This window comes from Polyodon spathula, chromosome 17, assembly GCF_017654505.1.
Source record: "Polyodon spathula isolate WHYD16114869_AA chromosome 17, ASM1765450v1, whole genome shotgun sequence".
NCBI classification, from domain to species: domain Eukaryota; kingdom Metazoa; phylum Chordata; class Actinopteri; order Acipenseriformes; family Polyodontidae; genus Polyodon; species Polyodon spathula.
Genome location: NC_054550.1, coordinates 22,931,544 through 22,955,716, shown reverse-complemented (window position 1 = coordinate 22,955,716; position 24,173 = coordinate 22,931,544). Strand labels below are relative to the sequence as shown.

The 24,173-nt window shown below is 39.5% G+C and overlaps 1 protein-coding gene across 5 annotated transcripts in view; it reads left to right on the top strand.

Annotated features, from left to right (window-relative positions):
* LOC121329903 (pleckstrin homology domain-containing family G member 3) overlaps nucleotides 1-11,405 on the top strand; it is a 104,133-nt gene extending 92,728 nt beyond the window's left edge. For 3 of the 5 annotated variants that reach the window (XM_041275910.1, XM_041275912.1, XM_041275909.1), the window contains 6 exons: nucleotides 525-557; nucleotides 1,455-1,465; nucleotides 2,140-2,511; nucleotides 4,882-4,995; nucleotides 5,385-6,978; nucleotides 9,748-11,405. In XM_041275910.1, coding sequence (XP_041131844.1) covers nucleotides 525-557; nucleotides 1,455-1,465; nucleotides 2,140-2,511; nucleotides 4,882-4,995; nucleotides 5,385-6,978; nucleotides 9,748-10,739 — 3,116 coding nt within the window. In that variant the 3' untranslated portion in view covers nucleotides 10,740-11,405. The remainder of the gene's footprint in view (nucleotides 1-524; nucleotides 558-1,454; nucleotides 1,466-2,139; nucleotides 2,512-4,881; nucleotides 4,996-5,384; nucleotides 6,979-9,747) is intronic. The other 2 variants (XM_041275911.1, XM_041275913.1) reach the window with 2 other exon arrangements.
* The last annotated feature ends 12,768 nt before the right edge of the window (nucleotides 11,406-24,173 follow it).

Sequence of the window (24,173 nt, the reverse complement as noted above, 5' to 3'; positions counted from 1 at the left end):
GCAAGAGCAGTGCCGGAGAGTCCCAGGTCAGCGAGGAAGGACAAGAGAATAGAGTGGTCGACTGAATCAAAGGCAGCAGACAGAGGAGAGGGAGGTGGCACGGGCAGAGTAGAGTTAGTGACAGAGAGAAGAGCAGTTTCAGTGTGTGCGGGCGAAAGCCAGATCGGACGGGGTCAAGCAGAGAATGTTTTGATAGGAAAGCAAAGAGTGGGCGATGTACCGCTTGGTTGTACCGCTGATGTACCACTCACGACAGTTTTATAGAGGAAAAGGAGAAGGGAGACAGGGAGGTAGTTCTGGAGAGATGAGGGATCAAGGGTTTTTTTTTTTTTTTTAAGATGGGGGTGATGCAGGCATGTTTGAAAGCAGAGGGGTAGGAGAAAGTAGAGCGGTGTTGAGAACATTTACTGTACAAATGTACCAAATTAAACATGGTAAAGGGTGGCTGTACAGCCTCTTGTGTAAATGTCTCTTGATGTAAATAAACTAGACTGTAAACACCTGTGTTTTTTGTTTCTCTTTAGAACCAGCTAAACAGATTATGAAGAACACCAAAGGTAAGATTAGATGTATTATCAGTGTACACAGTTGCTTAAACCTGTTTCCTAAATGTTTTGTTTGCCTATAGAACGTTAAATCTGATTGTGATTAATGTCCAGTAGTGACATTCTGCCTGTGGCCACAGGGGGTCAGCTGTTCACTTAGAACATTTCTGACAGCTCACGCTCTATAATCAGTCATTAAATACCTAATTTTGTAGTGTGCTGTGTTGGTGTTTTCATATAAACCACCATTTTGATCTCCCAGTCACGCACCCTTCAAAGAGTAACATCGGATAGACAGCCTCTGAATTGTCGGCCTCTTAACAAGATCAAACATGGGTATCTTTCTTGTTCTTTTTACAACAGAGCGGCGGTTGCATTATTAAAAGTCCCTGTGATGTGTTGCCTCTAAGAGACATCACATTTGTTTTGGCTGAAGATCAGTAGATTTCTCATTTTATCAATTTTAATTTTAAAGGGAAGTGAAAGGCAAGCTTTCTGCTCTGTTGGTAATTATTATTTATTTTTGTTACATTAAACGTTTTGGCAGCAAGCTTAATTAGGATGCCATTTTCATTTTCCGGGGTGGTGCAGTAAGAGCATAGAGCTTATCATTCAATAGCAATAAACTCCTTTGTTTTCACAACATATTCTCTGTGACTTGTGGTAAAAGGGCATCTTTGGTGCTCCTTTTCAACTTCGGCCACACACATTTATTCACTTAGTTTGTATAAGAAAAGGCAAGTGATTATATTTTCTGGTCCAACCCCTGTATATTGATTTTAATAGACATGGAAAACTAGCTCTATGGCCTTTTTATTATTTTTAAATATTAGATACAATTGCATTTGTAGACTAACAATTTTTTTTTTCCTTTACCTTATGTGCCATTGCATTTTTTCACATGGACAGCAATTCTCAAGGTAAGAACAGTTGAACAGTGCTGTGGTTTGTTTTAAGATGCTTGTGAAGCTCATTTGATAGTGCATTAAGTGTTCAGGATCACACAACATATTTGCTTACTATATCATCAAGGGTATGGGTTTAGATTTAAAATAAGTATCTGTTCCACTTCTAGTGATGTTTGTACATAAAATACTATTCATTTTACTCAATGGTTTACTGTTTTTTTGATGCAATGTATTTTTTATCTTCAGGTACTGTTTACTGTACCTGTTGGCAGAAAGAAAAATGAGCCAAATAGCTTTAGACACTGCTTGATCATGCATGTATCACATAAGTGCGCGGGAATTCTTTAAACACAAACCCAGTCATTTCCTTTTGCTTTTTCATTGTTCGTTCACAGATATTTTCTGTTATTCCACTGGCACTTGCCACTGTTTTTATGAACTACATGTGGTGTTTTAATATGTCCAAATGGCTACGGATTCTCTGATGATAGATTATGCTGTAGTATGTGTGAAGTCATTCTATCTACGAATACAGTACAAGGTTTTAGTTAAAGACATGCTACTGTAGCAGCTAACATTTTTGGAATTATGTACGCTTAAGTTATTCATTCAGATGTTGTTAATATCACAAACCTTTCCTGAGGCAACCTTAAATAACAACAAGAAATGTTTGTGACTTCATACAGCACGCAGACAGTGAAGGGGCGCTTCAGGCCGACAATGGCTCCCTACAGGCCGGAGCCAGTGTCGGAACCCTGGCTTCAAGCCTAGGCGAGCCTGAGGCTGAAAGGCCTAGTATGGAGGAGGATGAGGAGGAGGCAGACTATGAAGAGCTTGGCCTCAGTAAGGAATCCCTTGAGCGGCTCAACCCTAGTGACAGTGAGGCTCCTAGTCAAGGGGCCGAGCTCCCAGCTTTCAGAACTGAGGAGGGAGAGGATGAGGAAGATGAGATACTGATGGGGGACGACCAGGTAGCAGACTTTGCCAGCTCAATGTTGGCGGCCATCTCCTGCTGGCACTATAGGGCCAGGGCTTTGCTTTCCGCTCGGTTCACAACGGTGAGGCTCTCTGTCACCAACAGGTTCTTTCTCTTTTTTATTTCCCCTCGTCAAGCATTCATCCCAGCTTGCGCTCTACACAGTTTTAACCTGATAACCTTCAACTGGCTGTGACTGCAGAAGCTAATGGATGTTTGCATGGAAACTTTTTGAAGAAGCATGAGTCTAATTTGGTGCATGGAACTAACCTGGAAAATAACAATTGTTGCTAAAATTACCTTACAGGAGCCGTTTTGTTTTTTTTTTTCACCCGATTGGGTGACTGCCCGTTTCCCCATTGTAAGGGGATGTTCTTTGCTTATGAAAATATTGAAAGATTGTGTATTATGAACCATCAATTGCAAAATGATTAGCATTTGGATCAGGTTGTCAGGTACCTTGCTGATGTTTGTCTCCACCAGACATAAAAGATGCAATGTCAGTACTATTAGCATGCATGGACTCCTTGAGAAAGCTTTAGGAGCAGTTATCGATATTAACCTCATAATACAATAAGTCATTTTTGCTTGTTGTGTTATAATGACCAGTTCTTTATTTCACACGGAGAAAACAATCGTCACTCTATTATGAGCTTGCATTTAATTCTTAAGCAATCATGTTAATGTTTGCTTTGGGAATTTGATTTGTATTTAATGGTTCAAGCTTTTACAGATGAAAAATGTTTCCACCACTTTATTGTGAAAGGAAAATAAGATAAAGAACAAGAAAAAATACACCCTAAAAGAGGTGCACTTTGTAAAATAAAAAATGGAAATCCAGCTTTTTAATACAGCTTTTGTGACACAATACAAAAATTCACGTATTGACAGATCTGATATGGTTTAATTTGATGATACCTGATAAACAAATCTCATGTAATACTGTGTGAAACAAGCATGACAAAAATATACAACATATTTAATAAAGAAATGTTTAAAAATGGTATATGATACTTTATGGGAGTTGTTGTAAAGCTGATATTAACTAAGACAGGATTTCTTTTTGTATATATTTTTAAAACAAGCAGTATCAGCAAATTTAGTGGTGAGAGTAACAGCTGAAAGGGGTACCGTAATTATTTACATATAACATGCACGCTGTGTATAATTAGCTTGGATGATCTGTTTTGAGTCAAGGACGCCGCACACCAGACACGATGCAATTTTTCATTGGGTGACAAGATACTTTCACCATACACACCAGTAGCGACACACAGGCGATGCAACAGATTTGAAAACTGCCAGATCTATAAAACTATTACAAATTGCTATTGACAAAACTGTTGACTGGTGTATATTCGTCAACATGATGTAGTAATTGTGAATGTGAATGTCTTCTCCCAAAGGTATTTTAACCTATATGGCAATAAGTCATACATACCAGGCTTATACAGTCCTTTCGAAAAGAACGCCCATATTTTATTTTTCAGTTCAGTATCTTTTATAATTGTGATAGTCTCTGTCATAAATCTCTAGGTGTTTTTCCATGGCAAGTATTATTTTTTCCTCTGTCATTTTGGTTACTGCTTCAGCCTGCTGGAACACGTGCATTGAAGCTGTTCTGTGATTGGTCAATGCCATAGTTGTCGCACGACAAATCCCAAATTATTTTGTGTTGCCTGTGGTGTGAAAGATACTTATTAAAAGTATAGGTTTTATTTGTTTTGTCGCATCGCTGCAGTTTCGCTTGTCGTAATGCGTCTGGTGGGTCGCAGCAGCTCATAAGATACGCATGTATAGTACGCCATCAAAGACACCATAGTGATTAATAGAAGGATGTATATAACGCACACAATTTCCCCCTTTTTTAAATGGGTGGCAAGTCGCATTTAAAAGATTACGGTAACTGAAAGGTAATTTTGGTAGTGCTGAAGACCATGTAACCGAACCCATTTGGTATTAGTGAAACAGTGTTTGGGGAAGTGTATAAAAAAGATATAATGTTATATGTTGCCAGTTTTTTTTTACTGCATTACCCCATCAACAGTTTGCACTAGTCAGATGTTCAGTGGGATGTGTTAACCCAGGAAATTAAGTCTCTTGTCGGTTCAAACCAATGAGGAAGGAATGCCAGTTGCAATTGTGATGAAACACAGGCCCTAAAACTCATAGGGAAGCCCAAAGTGCATTAAGTAGCATGCAATATGATTCAGATACTTTGTATCAGGAGAACTTGGGTTGTTGTTTAAAACATGCATTGGGAATGGAAGCCATGTCAGAATTGCAAGGTTTGTTATGGTGTTTGTGGGGAGATACTTTGGTTTGAAATAATATGGAAAACTGCCTAAAGAATTATAAATGAGCAGAACAAGTGCCTCTTTTGTTCAGGGTTTGGATGTATTGAAAGAAAGCACACCCAGTTTCTCAAAGGCTTACTCCTTTCATGTTTTAGAATGGAGAAGGGCATGAACTTATTGAAGAAAATGGATTCCAGAGACAGAATAGCCAGTCATCTGGGAATGAGGAGCAGCACAGGCGTGTGGAAGGTGGTTATTTAATAGAACAGGTACATTCCTTTATTGTGTTATCATTATAAGTTGAGCATTACTAAATTGTTTGGCCAATCACTCTGATAGTGCCAGGATAAATACATAATATATGTTCTTTGGCCAAATGTGATGTTTTTGGTATTTATGGATGGCATTTCTCATGTACAAACACAAGTGATAAATTGTTCAAATATTCTCAAGAATACTTTGGGCGGGGGGGGGGGGGGGGTTCACCTGTTGAGCACTTCTATTGGCTATGTACATGACAGGTAAGATATAGGGAATCATTTTATTAGCTATAACCCCTGAAATCATTTTTTTTTTCACATCAACAGGAACTGATGTTAAAATATGTAGAACCATGCAAGTTTTTGGCACTGATGCTCTCTCTTTTTTTTTTCCTTAGACTGCAGGAGAGATGGAGCAGATACTCAGTGAAGAGACTCATTCTGAGAGTGAAGACAGGCATTCAGAAGAGCATCCTTCAGATTCTGAGTCTGTAAGCATCACTGGACAGCCCCCTGATGCTCCTGAAGCCACTGAGCATCCAGAACCCGAGGATGACCAAACAGAGGAAAGGCAGGAAACAGCCCTGGAGCCTTTCTCGGCTGACACAGCAGAAGAACCAAAGACACTGAGCAGCGGAGAGTCTTCCGAAGAGGAAGAGGAGGAAGAACCAACGATAGAATGTGAGCCTCCGGGCATCCTCCCAACGTCTGTGCTGGATCAGGCCAGTGTGATTGCAGAGCGGTTCCTGAACAGTCTCTCCAGACGGGGCAGTTTGATAATGGAGGACGGCAGGTCCCTAAGCTGCCCTTCTCCAAGACTGACCAGCAGAAGCAGCAGTGTCCTGAGCCTAGACGCTACAGAAAACACCCAAAAACACTCCAGCACGTCATCAGAACCTCCAGGGATTTTCACCTCTCGAGAAGCCACAGCTCTTCAAGCCAACAGTACTCAGGAGTCCACCTCAGTATTGTCTCCAAACTCAGATAATCTTTTCGAGCAGGAAAGAACACCTTACAGACGAAGGGACTCTACTTTATCCAAGCAGGACAGGCTCCTCATTGACAAGATTAAGAGTTATTACGATCACGCAGAACACCAGGATTTCAGCTTTAGCATCAAAAGGAGGGAAAGCTTGACCTATATCCCACCGGGACTCGTTAGGAACTCTGTGTGCAGGTTCAACAACATTCCCAAGGATGAAGTTGCCCCTGAGGTAGTTGTGAGAAAGAGAATTGGTGGCTCTACTTGTACGGTTAACAGCAGACCAGCTTCATGGACCGTGTTTGATCTTCCAGTTATGGCTAAGAACAGTGGGCCTGAGCCCATAGCTCCAAAACTTGAGGAATCCAGTAGCCTTCAACATAGTGAGACCGGGTCATTGAGTGCTGAAAATCATTTCCAGAATCCTATAACGGATGAAGAATTTAAGCCATCAACAGAGATGATTAAAATGTGGCAGCAGATGGAAAAGGAAGTCAATAGCACTCGCATGGAGCACTCACGGAAGGAGATTCCAGAGGAAGTGCATCCCTCAGGGAGACCAAGCCCACACCTATCAAGAAAGGGGCAGGTTAGTAATAACACCATTGCTCCAAAGTACAACGAACCCCTCATGATACTCGAAGACGGCGATCTGAGCACCATCACAGAGGAGTCTTCGAACTCATCACCAGACAAAGGCTCCTCAACGACAATGCTGTTTGGGAGGAAGCCTAGCTGCCATGGAAGTGTGGGAAACAATGAGAGCAGTGGTGTGAGGACCTCGAGGGTGCCCACCCCGAGGATCATCCATATGGGTTCTTGTTTTGACGACCAGATGCAGGATGTGGAACAGGTCAAGAATAAGGTGTTCCAGCTTGCCCGGCATTTCAGTCAGAGAACAAAGACCACCAAGCCTGTGATCAAGCAGAGAGGAATGGATGGTGAAAGACAGCTGAAGAAAAGGAACCTGTCCTCTGTGCAGGAAGAGAAGACGGAGAAAGAAAATAAAGGTAATCCATGTCTTTTTTTTTTTTTTTTTAAGCTGAGAGAAGAAAGTTATTTATCACAGTATATTGAACTTGCCAGTTATGATTTTTGAGGAAGTCCTTTAGGTGTATGAAAAAGAAAGGCAAAATATGTTATTGCTTGGAGGTCTTCTTGTATTGCTTTATTTATATTTAATTTAAAAGTTCCTTTTATTAAACATGGTCACCATCTGAAAAGAATCTTTAAAAAATAACGAGGGTTTTGTAAAAGGTGCATTCATGTAGTTGTAGACTCCATGAATAATTAATCAAATGGATGAATTATCTGAAAGCTTAGTGGAAACAGTAAAAAAGATGTCTCTTATGTTGGAAAATGCCCAAGGAGGAAACACTTCCTTTACCTACACAGCTGAGGTAAGATTTTTAGAGCTGAAAATATAATAGCTTCATCTTGCTAATACACCTAATGCAGTTGTATGTTTGTGATTATCGTGGTCTCCGTACTTGATCCTACCCTACATGATTTATGGTTGTGCCCTGCTAACATTATTTCTTTTAGTAAGACAGATCTTATGTTCACTTTCAAGAACGAAATCTAACCAATACTGTATGTTTGAAACTATATATTTTTATATGGAATGTATATGGCTTGTAATAAAAAAAATAAAGTGACTGTTAAATCAGAAGCATAGATCTGTCTACAAAACATTACTGTATGGGTATTTACCTGCTAAAGTCCCCAAAGCCTGAATAAGATATACCAAAGGTGCTCGAGAGCCTGTGACACAGTCATGGCCCGCCCCCCGAGTACATAGCTCACAGAACTCTGCGCCATTTTTCCTTTCAAGACTGACGTGATGGATGAGCCTTGTTCAGAGAAGTACTTGTTACCTCTATCTGCTATATATTTCACATTTTTTGTGTGTTTTTACACAATTTATGTGATATTAAAATAATCGATATAATAGTTTTCACTAATTATGCGTAAACCGTGCACTACAGCATGTTGCTTGTTACCTCCCACTGCTGCCTTGTGTCTGGCATGAAGCTAGCGGCTTAGTCACTCCTTCCCAGGGATCCAGCAGTGTAAGTCGGCTGATTTGTGCTCTGATAGCTCTGATTGGAGTTATTATTTTTCTTTTTTTTTGGTTACGGGACATTTTATTGTTGTTTCATTACGAGACATTAGTTACTGAAATATTTTATTACGGTTTGTAGAGAAGTTCCTCTTGTGTTTTCTGTTTGTTTTACAGAGTCTGTGTGCAGGCTGGTCTGCAACGTGGTGCTTTGCACACATACATTGAGAGCAGCTGCTGGGCTCAGCAGCACTGCACAGGACCAAGATACGCTCTTCGGGTGTTGATTGGTTGTACTCACAATATCTTAATGCCGTTTTGGCGACTGCTTTTATTACCATCTAACAAGCAGGCTTCTCTCAGTTTCGTATGTGTACTGACCGAGTGGTTTTCCCAGTGGCTTGTACAGGTGGGCATCCGAACTGGTGGACCCATGCCATTCCGGTACCGTATTGTCCCAGTGCTAAAGTCACCGGTACTGAACGGTCCTGTTACCGTCCTGGTTTTGATCGTACTGTACAGACCCGGTGCTGAAATCACCAAACTGATACCGAACTATCCCAGTTCTGACCCGGAATCGTACCATACTGACCCGGTACTGTACCAACCTGGTGCTAAAGTCACCAAACCGGTTTCAACCCGGTCCTATGCAGCCTGCTACTGACCAGTACTCATGCACCCGGCCAAATTGTACACATTTCTCTAAGCACATGCTGGAGAAACGTCTCTCCCGCAACTCTGCGGAAAGCTCTGCATCCCTTACTCCTGGACAGCGCTGTTCCCCATCACCCTCTGTCAGACAGGTGGCTGCATCCTCACCCAATGCTTCTGTACCAAGGGAGACCAGACAATGCACACGGGAAAGTAGCCCACACAGGGAACCGTCTTCGTGTTGGTGGACAAGATGCTGCAGCGCTGTCACCGCACGCAAAAATCTACGAAGGAACTGGTTAGCTTGCTTCCCAAGCGACCACCCCCAGTGCGAAAACCAGTGGCAAACTGGCACCGTAGGCCCCAGTAGCCTCAAAGACCGGCACAGCAACAGTCTTTTTCTCCTGAGTACACAAGAATCTCCTCTCACTACCCCGGGGTAACAAATTGGGCGATGGACCTCCTCTCAAGGACAGTTCCCATCACCTCAAAGTGGAGGCTTCATCCTGAAGTAGTTTGCTTCATTTGAGAGAGCAGAGATAGATCTCTTTGACTCCCAGGAATTAACCCACTGTCCCCTCTGGTTCTCAATACACTTTAATGTACATGTAGCATCAGCCTAAACAAAGAGGAAGTGTATATGGAAATCAGTGCTCCAAACAGGGCATTTAGAGGAGAAGGCTTCTAATTCCCCTACATCTGAAGTAGCTAGATCCTCATTAAGATCATAACCTTTTGAAGTGCTTCCCTTGATTCAAAATTTTAAATTTCTCCTGGCGCTTTGATTGTTAATTTGTTTTAAACATGCATAGAGTCAAAACACAATCATTTGCAATATCTTGCTGGCCTGTATTTATAAATAATTGTTGCCAGGTTCTCTCATGAACATCAAAGTGTTTGTTTAATTGGCTTCTGGAAAAAACACAGGCAGTATTGTTAATAACCATAAAGAGGTTTAAACATAACCGGGCTTAGCAGTGAGACTTTTTTACTGGAAATCCCATATAATTACCAAAGTTTGTTACTATTGAACGTTTTCTGAGTAACCTATTTAACTGTTTTGCAGGGAAACCAAACCTGACCCTGTCCCTTCCTGTGTACGACAAAGTCATTCTCCAAGAGCTAAGCTCATCACCACAGCACAAGTCTCCAGCACAGCAGTGCCCAAGTCCTGTCCACACTCCTAGCTCCTCTGTGAGTCCCAGAGTTCTGTCCCCAAGCAGACCCTGCACCAAGAGCCCTCTCAGTCCTGTTCAGTCAGAGAGCTTTCACTGGCCTGACGTCCAGGAGCTGAGGTCCAAATATGCCAAGAAAGAAACTAAAAGTGGGCAGTCCAAGCTTCTTTCAGTAGCCAGGAGCTGTTCTGTTCCTGAAAAGATGCTGGAATTCCCAGAAGGGAGAAGCTCAAATTTTAACTCCACAATTAACATTCAGTTTGGCGTCCGTGGCAGAACAGCTTCCACCAGTGCAGCCGAGCACCGGACCTCCAAGGCTCTTCAGCTGGACAAGACAGAGGGCTTTAGTCACCCCCATGCCCAGATCTGCAGGACTGGTTCCTTAGATCAAAGGATAAGCGGACATCATTTGGATGACTTTAAGAACCTCAGAAATGAAGACAACTTAAAAAATATGTTTTATGTTTCTGGGGAGACCACTTTGCCCAGTGAGCAAAAGGTCATAGTTATGGAGAAGGTACCGGAGAAGAACATTGATGCTGATATTGTAGAGACAGGGGAGGACCTCGAGGACAACGATGACAGCTTTGTGCGAATCCGATCTCCAACCACTAAGGAGAAGATCTCCATCAGGGCGGTCATTGAGAGGTGCAAGGCCTACCAGGAGTCTGAAGAGTACCGGCAAAGAGAGGACAGTGGCAAGCCCGACCAGGGAACGATGAAAGGAAAGGCTAAAGAACAAGACAGGACAGCCTTCTCAAATGACCAGAACATTGAGTACAGAAGAGGTTCTGTACCAGTAGCAAAAAAGATTGACATTAACCAACAAAGCTTGGTGAAAAACTTAAGAGAAAAATTTCAAAATTTAAGCTCAAATACCTAGACATTATTATTATTATTATTATTATTATTATTATTATTATTATTATTATTATTATTATTATTATTATTAGTCTTGTACATTTTTTAAAGCACTGAAATCAATACTTACAATGCCAATACATTGATTTCTTGTCCATAAATCTTTATAGTGGCATGTAAGACAGGCGTTTAAACATTAGGAAATTATTTTAATTGCAGCTCCAGGTTTTTGTTTGTGTTGTAAATGTATCATAATGATGATGATGATGATGATATATATTTTTTTAATACATTTTGTAGTATATTGAAGTGAAGAAAAGGTGAATCCCTGTTCACCATAAGCAAAGCAGATTAAGTAAATTCTATATTAAAATGCCACTTCACAGATTTTTTACATTGAACTGCCATGGTGTGTTGAACCAGTGGTGCTTCCCGTTGTGTTCAAGTAGTTTTCTGCTGAACAGTGAAAAGGGCTCGCTTAATCTAATTCACATGTCTTTACTTGATTAGCATCGACGGCTGTGCTCATCTGCTCTCATGTTCTATGAAGCAGAAATTGTTGCTGCTTTAACGGCTGCAGGATTTAAAAAATACAGACCCTGCAAAGAATCATTTTCTTGTATTTTTATTTTAAATGCATGCGAGGCCATCAGTATAAGGGACTTCCACTTTAAACAAAGTATTAACTGACTTCCACTTAAACAAGTATTAACTGTTATCACAGTTTATAAGACTTATACTGCCACAATGAGGAAGTTGTACGGAAACCCCAACTACGAGTGCATGTGGGGACATGTGAACCTTCGTTGACCTTAACCCACACCGGGTAGTATTGTCGGGTTAGGTCTCGATAAAACTTACGTAATTAACGTGATTAAAAGCAAAATTTTACATAACACTGACATCATATATAATACTTCAAATTATAAAACAGATCGAACGACCTACGTTTTAACACAAAAGGATGGTGTGTCAGTGATGGGTTGTATCTAGATATCTCTCCTTAATTAGTCATAATTTGTCACGTGACCTGCCCTTGCCTGATTAGTCAACTTTCTTGGTGACACCTGTGGTATTATATAAATATATATATATATATATATATATATATGGGGGTATACCCCCTAGTGAACAAGACTAGGCTTTATACCAGTTGTGACCTTGTGACAAGCAAACATTCCCCACAGTCAAACAAATCTGAGATGAACAGTACACTCACTAACTACAAGGAAGTAAGTAGCAAATAGCTGAAATATAAATATAAAGATTCAACCAGCCTAAAGTTAACATTGTTGTGTTAAGCAAATACACATTAAAAAAGAACCATATAAATATAGATCATTAGCCTGTCTGACAGAAATATAGCTATTAAAAAAAAAAAAAAAAAAAAAAAAAATCATGTGATCTTTATATAAGGTGATGTAAATCATGCATTTCGTGGCACATAGGTAATTTCTGTTTTTTGTTTTTGTCTTTGAAGGCAAACAATGAATGTGCATCACCCCAACCACCTAAAAAAATGTCAATAGATCTAATCTATTGGTCACGGGCATGTGTCCACAATGTAACGTAGGTCAATGCAAACATTTTCTGCATCGAAATGGATTTCCTTTGTTATGTGACTCTCGGTTCCCTAACCTGAATATAACCTTTTTAAATGGCACCTTCCTGTAGGAGATTAACGGAATGAAAATGTACCCATAAGACACATTAATCAACCAGTACACATAAGAATTGACAGTGTTAGTTACTGGCTGTATTCAAGTACTGGTTACCAGATGTGCAGTTCTCTTCAATGAAAGCCAAATGTTCCATAAGTGCAGAATCTGTAGTGATGATGTCATTTGAACTTGGGAACTAATCTCGATCTACTATTTTCCTGTTATTTATTTATCTGGTGTAAATGTGATATAAAATATTGCTATCTTTCTATAAATACAGTATATATTATCCAGTTTAAAACGCACTGTAAATAAATGTTGTCATATTATGAATTCCACATTAAAAACAATACAGGTATTTGTTTTTCTTGCCTCTGTAAATAAGGATTCTTTTTAGAGCACTGCCATAATTACCTGTAATTGGGTTTCTGCTGGGTTGAGATGAACTCCACACCCCAACATTCATGTGTGGGATTCATCAGAACAGGCAAGAAATAATTTGTTATCCAGTCAGTGTTTCTATAACTAGTATTCAAGGTACCCCAGAACATTTTCACTAGACTATGAACCTTTCTGAATATCCTTTTATGTAATGACCATCATCAATCTATGACTATAACTCATGTATTTTTAATCTATAGTACATGACTGCAAAACTATATCGAGCATCAAAAGAAACGTATCACTATTATAATTTATTTTTGAGAAAAAAAAAGACATATAAATGATGGACATGGACTAAATGTTTTTGGTTTCTTTTTAATCATCGATCATTCATCCTTGACCATGACTCGCTTGAGTGTCTGACTGAAGCATATGCACTTAATCACCTAATTAGTGAGACAGTTGATTGGACACAGGACATGGCGTGATTTCAGCTGTGGAATTGCAAGCTTGAATAAAAGCAATAAAGAGCCACAGAAAAAAAAACAAATATGCCACGTCTGTCAAGAAAGCAGCGCCTTCGTGCAATCGGCATGTTGGAAGCTCCACTAGGGCAGTGTGGTGTGGCTTGCCGTCTTGTGTGCTCACAGCCAGCAATTTCAAACCTGGCGAGAAGGTATAACCAGACACACTCTGTCAATGACAGGCCACATACTAGGAGACCAAGAGTCACAACACCTGCCCAAGATCATTTTGCAGCATCTTCGTGATGTCAGTTGTTTGTTAATCAGCACAATAAAAAGTCACTGCTCCTGCTCTAAAACAAAGTTAGTAATTTTTTGATCACATCTAGTGAATTTTATCCAAATACATGTGATAAGTTTCTTTTGATGCTCAGTATACAGCGGCATTAGTATGTAGCACTGTTGCTACATATGTGGGTGTAATTTTCACTCACCTGTCTCTTTAATTAAAGGCAGTAGCCTGGCCAGGCCAACCTATAAAAACTACATTCCCCAGTATCCATTTCTTTCTTTCTTACTCCCCATTGGTCCATTCAAATTTTCATCTACCAATCCTCTCACACAGTTAATCTTCACCTGACTCTTATTTCTCTGATTATGGCGGGTTGGTTTTGTTTGTCCTGTATCTAGCACCTTTGTGAGAGTCTGTCTACCTTTAAAAACCTAATCTTTATACTGTTAGCTAGATATTATTCTTTAGCCTTTGTTTTCTTTTTGTCTGCTGCTTTAGTTTATTATCTAATTAACGTTTTTTGCTTAATTAGGTGGGTAGTTACTTTTGTGTTTGTTGCTGGAGTGTGTGGTTGTTTGTTTTTGCGCATCTGTTCTGGACTGTTTGCAACCTCAGTATTCATCAAACATCCATTTCATCGCTCTCAAAATGTTTTTCATCTCTTGAAGACCTCTACATCACCGTTCACATTCATCCCAAGTAATTATCTGAACTTCCATACCGGTTTGGTGAGCTTTTTCCATGGACTTTGTCATTGTCGTTGTTTTTTTTCTTTTGTTACTTTTTGGGACTTCATTACTATTTTGTTTTTATATTTTGTGTTGCATTGTTTATTCATTCAGCATATTAATCCTCCTCTGTGTCAGTAATTGTTAAATGGTTGTGGTTATCTTCTCAAGCTCTGCTGTGTATCTTCATTTATAATCTGTCTTCCTGGGTTTGTTTACTCTATATTCTTTTCTTTGTCACTCTGTCCCTAATGAATCTGTTTTCTACTTTAATTGTTAGTCTTATTCTTTTGATTAAGCTTTGTGTTCCTTGGAATAAACCAGTTTTTGTGTAGTGAAATTGATGCATTGTGGCAAACTTGTTTGACTGTCAGTCACTTTTGCTGACTTATTTAGTTAATTATTGGGGCCAGTAGTACTCCTAGGGAGGACACTACAGTTGCCCCTCAACTGTGTAGGGTGACCATTACAGAGTGGCGGCCTGTACGGGGACCCTTTTAGTGTCGTAATAAATTTACTCCCCAAATTATCTGGTCAATGTCTTACAAAGAGAATCACTCTTTGGATACCCTTAGCTTTTCTGAATTTGTTGAGAGACCCCAGGTTACCATAAGAGAGCCTGTAAATGAGTTAACTTCCTGCTTAAGTGACCTATATATTAGTCATGAAGAGTCTACACTGACGCAAGTGATGTAGGACTTGGAGCTGTGCTGACCCAATCTCACCAAGATGAGGAAAAGGTGATTGCCTTTGCTTCCAAGTTACTCAACTCAGCTGAGAGAAACTACTGTACCTCTGAAAAGGAGCGTCTCGCTGTTGTCTGGTCAGTGGAGAAATGGCGGCATTATTTGGAGGGAGTAGAGTTTGAGGTGGTCACTGATCACGCAGCACTGTCCTGGGCTTTCAAGAATCCCAAGATTTCCTCCCGACTGACCCATTGGACTCTCCGTCTGCAGCAGTTTACGTTTCATTTGCTCTACAAGAAAGGTAGTTTGAACATCGTGCCGGATGCACTCTCCAGGGCTCCTGTAATAACATCTTTAACCTCATCTACTGCAATCTGTGTAAGCCAAGCCTTTGCAAGTAGTGGGGACCTTCCGACCAGATTGCGGTCGCACAGTCCAAGGACCCTACTGTAGCCAAAATCATTAAAGATCTTGATAACACCACTGCCAGTGATGATCGTATGTCCTTTGTATTACAGCAAGGACTACTGTATCGTCGGATGCTGACTGCTAATGAGGGGTATAGATTTCAGTTGATTATACCTGAACAGCTAACTACTTCCTTCCATCAGTATTAACATGACAACCCCCTTGGAGGGCACCTTGGTAGAATGAAGACCTTACGGGGCATCCTAGAGGTTGCCTGGTGGCCCACTGTACGAAAGGACACATGGAGCCATGTGAGAGTGTGTCACATTTGCCAGACCTACAAACCTTCAAACAAAAAGCCAGCCGGTTTCCTTCAGTCCACGACGGTGAAGGAGCCTGGAGAGATGCTAGGTCTGGCTTTAATGGGCCCTTTCCCAAGGAGTAAAAAAGGTAACTCTTACCTCCTTGTCATTGTCGACTATTACACCAAATGGGTTGAACTATTTGCCTTAAAGGATAGTAAAACTCCCAAAATTGTGAGTATCTTAATTCAGGACATTTTTACAAGATGGGGAACACCGCAAAATCTTTTGTCAGACCGTGGTCCTCAATTTACCAGTCAGCTGCTCTCTGAGGTTTGCAAAACCTGGGGGGTGATACAGAAACTTACCACCCACAAACCAATCTAACAGAACGAGTCAACCGCACTCTTAAAACTATGATTGCTTCTTTTGTCGGAAACAACCATCAGATGTGGGATCAATGGCTACCCGAGTTCCGGTTTGCAATCAATACGGCCAAATATGATACCACAGGGTTCGCACCAGCCAAATTGGCTCTGGGGCGGAGCCTCAAAGGCCCTTTGGACCGTCTCATTGCGGTTTCTCCTGCCCCTAACACGGATCCCTACCAACTCCTGGATCGCCAACAGGAAATGGCGAGAGAAGTAAGCAATCATGTCTCCTAAAGCCCAAAGGCATCAAGCTTGGAATTACAATGTTCGGAGAGTACCCTGTCGGTATGCAGAAGGTGAGCTGGTCCGGATCAGATCACATCCCATATCTGATGCCTCTGGTAAGTTTTCCACTAAGCTTGCACCTAAGTGGGTAGGGCCCGCGCTTATAACCAAAAAGTTAGGCCCTAACAATTATCGTATACGATGGGGAGAGTTCGATAAGCAGGAAACCATGAATGTAGTGAATCTTAAATGCTATTACGGTGTTCATCCCTTGCACCTCTGGTGGGGGGGGGGGATTATGTAGCACTGTTGCTACATATGTGGGTGTAATTTTCACTCACCTGTCTCTTTAATTAAAGGCAGTAGCCTGGCCAGGCCAACCTATAAAAAACTACATTTCCCAGTATCCATTTCTTTCTTTCTTACTCCCCATTAGTCTGATGTTGGGGGGTTGGTTTTGTTTGTCCTGTATCTAGCACCTTTGTGAGAGTCTGTCTACCTTTAAAAACCTAATCTTTATACTGTTAGCTAGATATTATTCTTTAGCCTTTGTTTTCTTTTTGTCTGCTGCTTTAGTTTATTGTCTAATTAATGTTTTTTGCTTAATTAGGTGGGTAGTTACTTTTGTGATTTTTGCTGGAATGTGTGGTTGTTTGTTTTTGCACATCTGTTCTGGACTGTTTGCAACCTCAGTATTCATCAAATATCCATTTCATCGCTCTCAAATGTTTTTCATCTCTTGAAGACCTCTACATCATCGTTCACATTCATCCCAAGTGATTATCTGAACTTCCATACCGGTTTGGTGAGCTTTTTCCATGGACTTTGTCATCGTCGTTTTTTTTTTCTTTTGTTACTTTTTGGGACTTCATTACTATTTTGTTTTTATATTTCGTGTTGCATTGTTTATTCATTCTGCATATTAATCCTCCTCTGTGTCAGTAATTGTTAAATGGTTGTGGTTATCTTCTCAAGCTCTGCTGTGCATCTTCATTTATAATCTGTCTTCCTGGGTTTGTTTACTCTATATTCTTTTCTTTGTCACTCTGTCCCTAATGAATCTGTTTTCTACTTTAATTGTTAGTCTTATTCTTTGATTAAGCTTTGTGTTCCTTGGAATAAACCAGTTTTTGTGTAGTGAAATTGATGCATTGTGGCAACCCTGTTTTACTGTCAGTCACTTTTGCTGACTTATTTAGTTAATTATTTGGGCCAGTAGTACTCAAGGGAGGACACTACAGTTGCCTCTCAACTGTGTAGGGTGACTGTTACAAGTATACATTGGAATGGTCACTGTATATCTTGTGTATTTCTACATTTGTTTAACCAGGATAGAAACCTTGAGATATACTTCTTTTTTCCTATTTTGAGTTGGTTGCTTCCACTAACATTTATTTAGATTCCTGATCATTACCTGTGTACTGCCAAATATCCGCAGAAAAGCTGCATAAACACAGCTCGGTTTTGTATTTAATACACAAATACATATTTGTGACTTTAATGACAATGGCACTGGCTAAAATCACGTATGGTTCCAACAGTTGCCTCTCTCAATTCCCAGTTATATCAGCCTGTACAAAACTGTGTAGTTAAGTTGAGACTGCCACTCATGTGACTAGAGGCAGACTGAAACCCTCTCCCTCCAGAGTTGGTAAACTAGCTTACTGCTGTAATTTGAAAACTCCACTCTGAAACCTTGCATTTATTCTGGTCCATCCCCCCCAAAAGTGTAGATCAACCTCCCTATTATGTTTGCATAGCCATCTTTGATCTTCTGACCGATTACATTTTTGCTATAAGTATCCTCGAAATATGCAGTAATTTTCACTTTGGAGCCCAGGTTTATATTGAAGTACAAGTAAGCTGAACTGCCCAAGAAACATGCGTCTAGTCCCGGCAAATGGAAACACATCTGCAGTGTTGCTTTCACATTCACCATGTTTGTCAACTTGACCAAGTAATTTCTTTAGTTCCAGTTCACAAAAAAATATGAGCAGATGGTTTACACATTAGCTTACAGTATGAAGTTGTAGTTGTGAAAGTAATTAATTATAAATAGATCACCACATCATTAATCTGTTTGCTAAAAATGAGTCAAAACTGATGGATATGATCACATTTTTATAAATTACTGTAGCATTTCCCACTGTCCGATTCCAAAACAACAATATATCTTCACTAGAATACTTAAGAAATAGATCACTCTCAATATCTCGGTTTCGGTAGTATGACTGGCTATGGATAAAAATGATTTGACAATGCCACCACATGTATTTCAACTAAACTTGTTTTCCCTTTTTAAGAGAGGAGCTAAATTACTGATTATTCATAATACTCTTCAGCTACACATCTGCGCAGGTATGCTTTTGCAAACGGAAAGGAGGGTGGCATTGAGCAAGCTTGCTTACATATGTTGGCTATTGCTAGAAATAAAACAGCATGCGTTCAACATGGGGAGAAAACACCAAACACAAAATATGACAACAGAGCCTCTATACTGTGCCTTTATTGGTGGATATAATTAATACATAATTTTTACACAAATACAGGCATACCGAGTAATCCGAGACAGTTCAGATGGCTCTGTATACAACAAAACAGAGATGCAAAATCGATGTAGTATTTTTACATATAGATATATACATGCATGCATGCTGTGGAAAAGGATAGGCCTGCTGCATTACATTGAGACTTCTGCGTTGCATTTCAAAACAGTCACACACCCGAATACATCAAAACGTACTAGCATTATTACAGTACATAATATTGTAATTGTGAGCAACAACACAGCACAGAATACTGTGGAACAGTGTATAAAAACAACATGCAGCTGTCAAAACTTTTCTTTGGCCTGTTGTGTCTCAGGTTTTTTGTTTCTGTCCAGCAAAGTATCGGTGAACTACTGAGCTTGTCTCAGTCTTTAGTTATTAGCATATTGCTAGAGACACAGTTCCAACCATTTAATTGCTTGTTAAGTTACACTGGCCTTGTGTTTTTTTTTTTTTTTTTTTGGGGGGGGGGGTATTTGATTCCTTAGATTTTTGTAGGAATCTTACCACTATCAACTCCCCCTAATTTTATTTGGGGCCATTTTCTTAACAGGCAGTTAAGCCATTTGGTTTGATCCACAACCGGGGAGTTGATGAAATTTACAGATTTACTGGGAAGCTGCATGAAGTTGAGTTGTTTGACTTAAAGGGTAGTTTCTTTACAAACTGCACGTGTGAAACCTATGTAGCTGATGGAAGTGGAAAATGGGTAAGAGTTTTAGGGACTGACTATTTAGCTTAAAACAAGAAAAATTAGGGGTGACTTGTTTGAAGTCTTTAAACACGCAAAAGGAGCTGACAAAGTTAACCCTGACCAATACATTAAGCACAGCACTAAAACCAGGCCTCCTCTTTTTTTTCACTTTTCTTATGTTTATTCACATACAGTCCAATGGATTAATTAAGGATGTAGTATTCTATGAAAGCAGGAATAAATAAACTGTAGATTACACAGGAGGTCATTTTTGTCATATGCAATGCATTTGTATTTGTGTTTATTACAGTTCAGTAATAGATTTTCGGATTTGCCAGACACATCATCTATAGTATGAATTGTCGTGGAAATTCTAATAAAGGAAGAGAGACTGCGAGTTCCTAACACACAGGCCTTTATTTATTAAATTTGCAAACTGTGAACACTCTCAGCACACAGGGTGCTAGATAATCAAGTAGTGTTCCAACATACAGAGTTGGATCAGTTTCTTATATACCTTAAAACTATCAGTAAGGCAGAAGGCTAGCCAATGATGATTCAGATATTAGCATATAAGGGAAACAATTTGTAACTATGCATACGTGGTATATAGCTAAGCAAGCAAATAACAGAATGGCTGTTTTGTGTGTATAGCAAAAAAAGAAAGAAGTCTAGCTCATCTTATTATCCATTGTCTCGCAGCTGCAATGTAGGCAAAACTTTATCTTAAGCAAAGCATACAAGGTTATGTGAGCAAGATGCCAGTACTTTTCCATGCTGAGCAAATCCAATTTTTCTATAATATTTCTCTTACAATATTTATCAGTGTCACGTGGTTAGCTATATTCATGTTAGAGTGGCTTCAGTCGCACTTGGTTGCGTCAAACATTTGTACATGGTTCAGTTCAATTAAACCTTTGTATGCAGTTCACTTTTATAATTATCAAAACACAATAGTCTTTATTTAAGCTGCTTGTATAGAATTTTAAATGTGTTAAAGACGATGATATAATGAGGGCGAGGCACCACTGTTTTACAAGTATTTCCTACAGAACTAGATTCAAACAAAAGCTTGATACAAAAAGATAAGCCCTCCACCTAACCTTGAACACATCACATCTGATTATGCTGGGGAGGGAATTTGAACACTGCACAGCAGAGCAGGTCCTGGTACCACAGCTCCTAAACACAGATGTGTTGGTTGCCCCTAGATCTTGATTAGATGAATTAAGACTATGGCCAGAGACACAGGGAGAAATAAGTTTATTAACACAATATTGTAGGTACAGTGCTCTCTCTTCTATTTAGTGAGGACTCTCGTAGGCCAGCAATTAATAATTATGTTAAAATATGACATCTTATTACTGATAAATATACACAGTTCATGAAGAAGAAACCTGAGAACAAAGCTCTTCACTTTTGGAAATGTGTTTTTTTTAACATTTTAAAAGCCTTGTTTTTGAAACGGGTAATTATAACCTCTAACTTCCACTACATGTTTTATTCTCTATGCAGCAAATACTTTAAATAATTTTTCTCAGCAAAAATACAACCATTTGTAAGGTAAAGAACCCAAGCACATCTGTCTACATCAATCACAATAACATGGTGCTCGGTTAGTATGGTTCAGTATACGCTACAATCGTTTTTCCACACCAGTAGTGCCACCAGCTACCCAAAAAACATGCACATTTTGTGCAGTATTTTACTATAGTAATAGCCACATTACACTGACTGAGATCAGTAATGATACTGTGACAGGATAGCATCATGGCCCAAGCTGTTACCGGCCAGAAAGAGACCCAGGGACAAGAAGCTGCAGTTCAAAGCACTGTTGCACACATTTAAGAGACTGAAATCCCCCCACACACTAGTTACACCAGCAGGGCTTCTGCCCTGACGCAGATACACTTCAATTAAATATAATAAATATGCAGAACGAAAGCAGCATTCATGGAAGTAAACACCCACGAAACTCTTTATTAGCATTTCATGCCATCAATAAATAAAAAAAATAAATAAAATGCCATGCTCGTTTAAACACAGACTGATCTCCTCACAGAAGCAATACATTAAAACGCAGTCAAGTGGTTTCAACACTAAAGTCAGCTTGGGTACAAAACAAGCATCACAACATAAGCTGTCAGTTGCTTACTCACTGCAGTGCAATGCACAGATCCAAACTGAAGAACTCCTCTAGTATATGCAGTTTGTTCTTTCCCAATGGAAAATAGGCAGGTGCCTGACAGTAGTAGTAAACTCTGTTTTCCTGTATGTTTTGACAGTGCCTATATTGGTCGCCCAATATACTGCTTATTGCAGGCAGGGCCAGTGTTCAATGTTCTCATCCTAAATACCTGCGACAGAATGTAATTATATATGCAAACATTCTTTCGATTTCCAAGATCACCTGTAGTTATTTTACTTGTTCATAGTATCACTAAGTATCAATAAGCATAAGGGATGTCTGCCACTTGTATTGTACAGACACGACTCTGGTGTGTGGGTTACCAGCGAGATGAAATGGTGCTGCTCTGGAAATGATCAAATAAGTGATATTAAGCTCATACTTCATATCAGTGTGTCATATGTTCCCTCTTCTCTCTTCCTCCCATACACCACCAAACCAATCCCTACTTTACACCCAGGAGTGTGACAGCTGACATTGGAGAAGACAAAGGCCAGCCCTACAAGTGTTTGCTCAAGCTCACTAGTCTTCTGGGGTCCCTGTAGCACAGAAACAGTCCCTGATGATTTTGCCCGCCTTATCCATGGAATCCCATTACTGCAACAAGAACACAATATCCAATTCCAAAATCCCTGACTTCAAAATGTTTTCTGGTGAGGGACAAAGTAATAATTTGATTTTTATTTATTAGAAACATGAATACATGTTTATTTGAAGAATCGCTGTTTCTTGGCATTAAAAGGAACAGACATTTAAAAATGTTATTATTTAATAAAGACAAAGTGGAAGTACTAGAGTTATTGGCATGCACTTTGCAAACCTGCCTCTGGCTCAGTTTGACTTTTGCACTGTGCAAAGGTCCTTTGAACTCTGGAGAGGTTACAATTAATTTGCAATTACATTTTAGCAATCCTTATTTTATTTTTTGTGATCTAGTACTGATAAAGTCTTCTACTTATTTATTCATGAGAGTGTTGCCAACAATATAAATTGTGCACTGTCATATATATAGTCATATATTTTACATATACAGAAAACAATGTGTGAAAAAATGTGTGTGTAGACCCTTTAATTAATCAATTCGTTAATGTAAAAATACTTTGTGCTTTAATTGATTTCTCCTATGTGTGGCAGGGGAGAGGGAAATCACATGTTGTACAACTTTTGACATGTCATGGGATTAACCTCTAGCCACTTAACTTTCCTTTGAGATTCCACTGTGCAAAATAAACATAATTTCTTTTTTTAGAATATAATTGACATTTCAAGGGTCAAACGCTGGTTTAAACTCTTGACAGAACTGAATCTATAGGCAAGCGGTTAGTCTGCAAGCTTTTCAAACCTGTCACTTCTGTGAATGATCTCTGATGTTATCAAGTCTCATTTTAAGACACCAGAAAAGCAGACCGCTCCACATTGATGTAACGACAGGCGGGTTTAGCTGAGCTTTCCATCGCTGCCATACTAAGCAAAAATAAATCAATTCCAACAACGTTGTACAGCTATATCGGTGTTCTGACAAGGGGGCTGCCTTCATTTTAAAAATATAATCCAATATGTGACGTAATACTAACACAGGTGGCTGTGCTGGAACATGCGTACAAATACAGTCATGTTGACTACAAAGTGAAAAGTACTTAAATTAATTTGTTAGTTATAATGTCGACATACACATATTTATTTTCTCTATACAGCGCTAAGTGATTCATTAAAATCAGAATATCCTTGTCTGGAACCAGAGACTTTCAGTTTGAACCGCTATGTTTTTAATCTTGGGACATTCTGCTGTATTTTAGGAATTGATTTAAATAATTTTCGAAAGAGATAAAAACAAATCGCGCGTGGTGTTCTGTATAACCTGCAATTCTGATTCCAGATGTGTTGCTCCAGTCGCTTACCGTGACCAAGCGGACCTTAAAGTTAATACAGCTATCAACTATTTCCCTTACGAGATGCAATTGCGTGTGTGCCTTACATATTAAATAAATAAATAACACATCATTTGTACAGCCATTGCCCTATTGTAAGTGACTCTGCAGCAGCTGCTGTTGATGCAGAGTTCACCCCTTAATCTCTGACTGAGTCGCTTTGGATAAAACTGAAAGCGTCTGCTTTGACTAATCCATAATAATAATAACTGCGAATTGTTTAAGAATTAGGAATCGCCTTAATTATTCTTTGTCTTGGTGTCTTTTTTCATTTGCCTGGCTTTCAAAGTCTTCACATTAATTACAACTACACTCAATTACAAGTAGCTTCCACAATGTGTTTCATATGCAATTTTTTGGAAGAATAAATATGCTTCACCACACCCCCTCTTTTATGTGAGATTGTACCTTTATAAATAGACTGTCAGTTTGAAATGCACTCACCCACAGCAAGCTAGGTACTGCTGTTGTTATCGACGAGCAAATCATAGAGCTGAAAATTTTAATAATCAATCT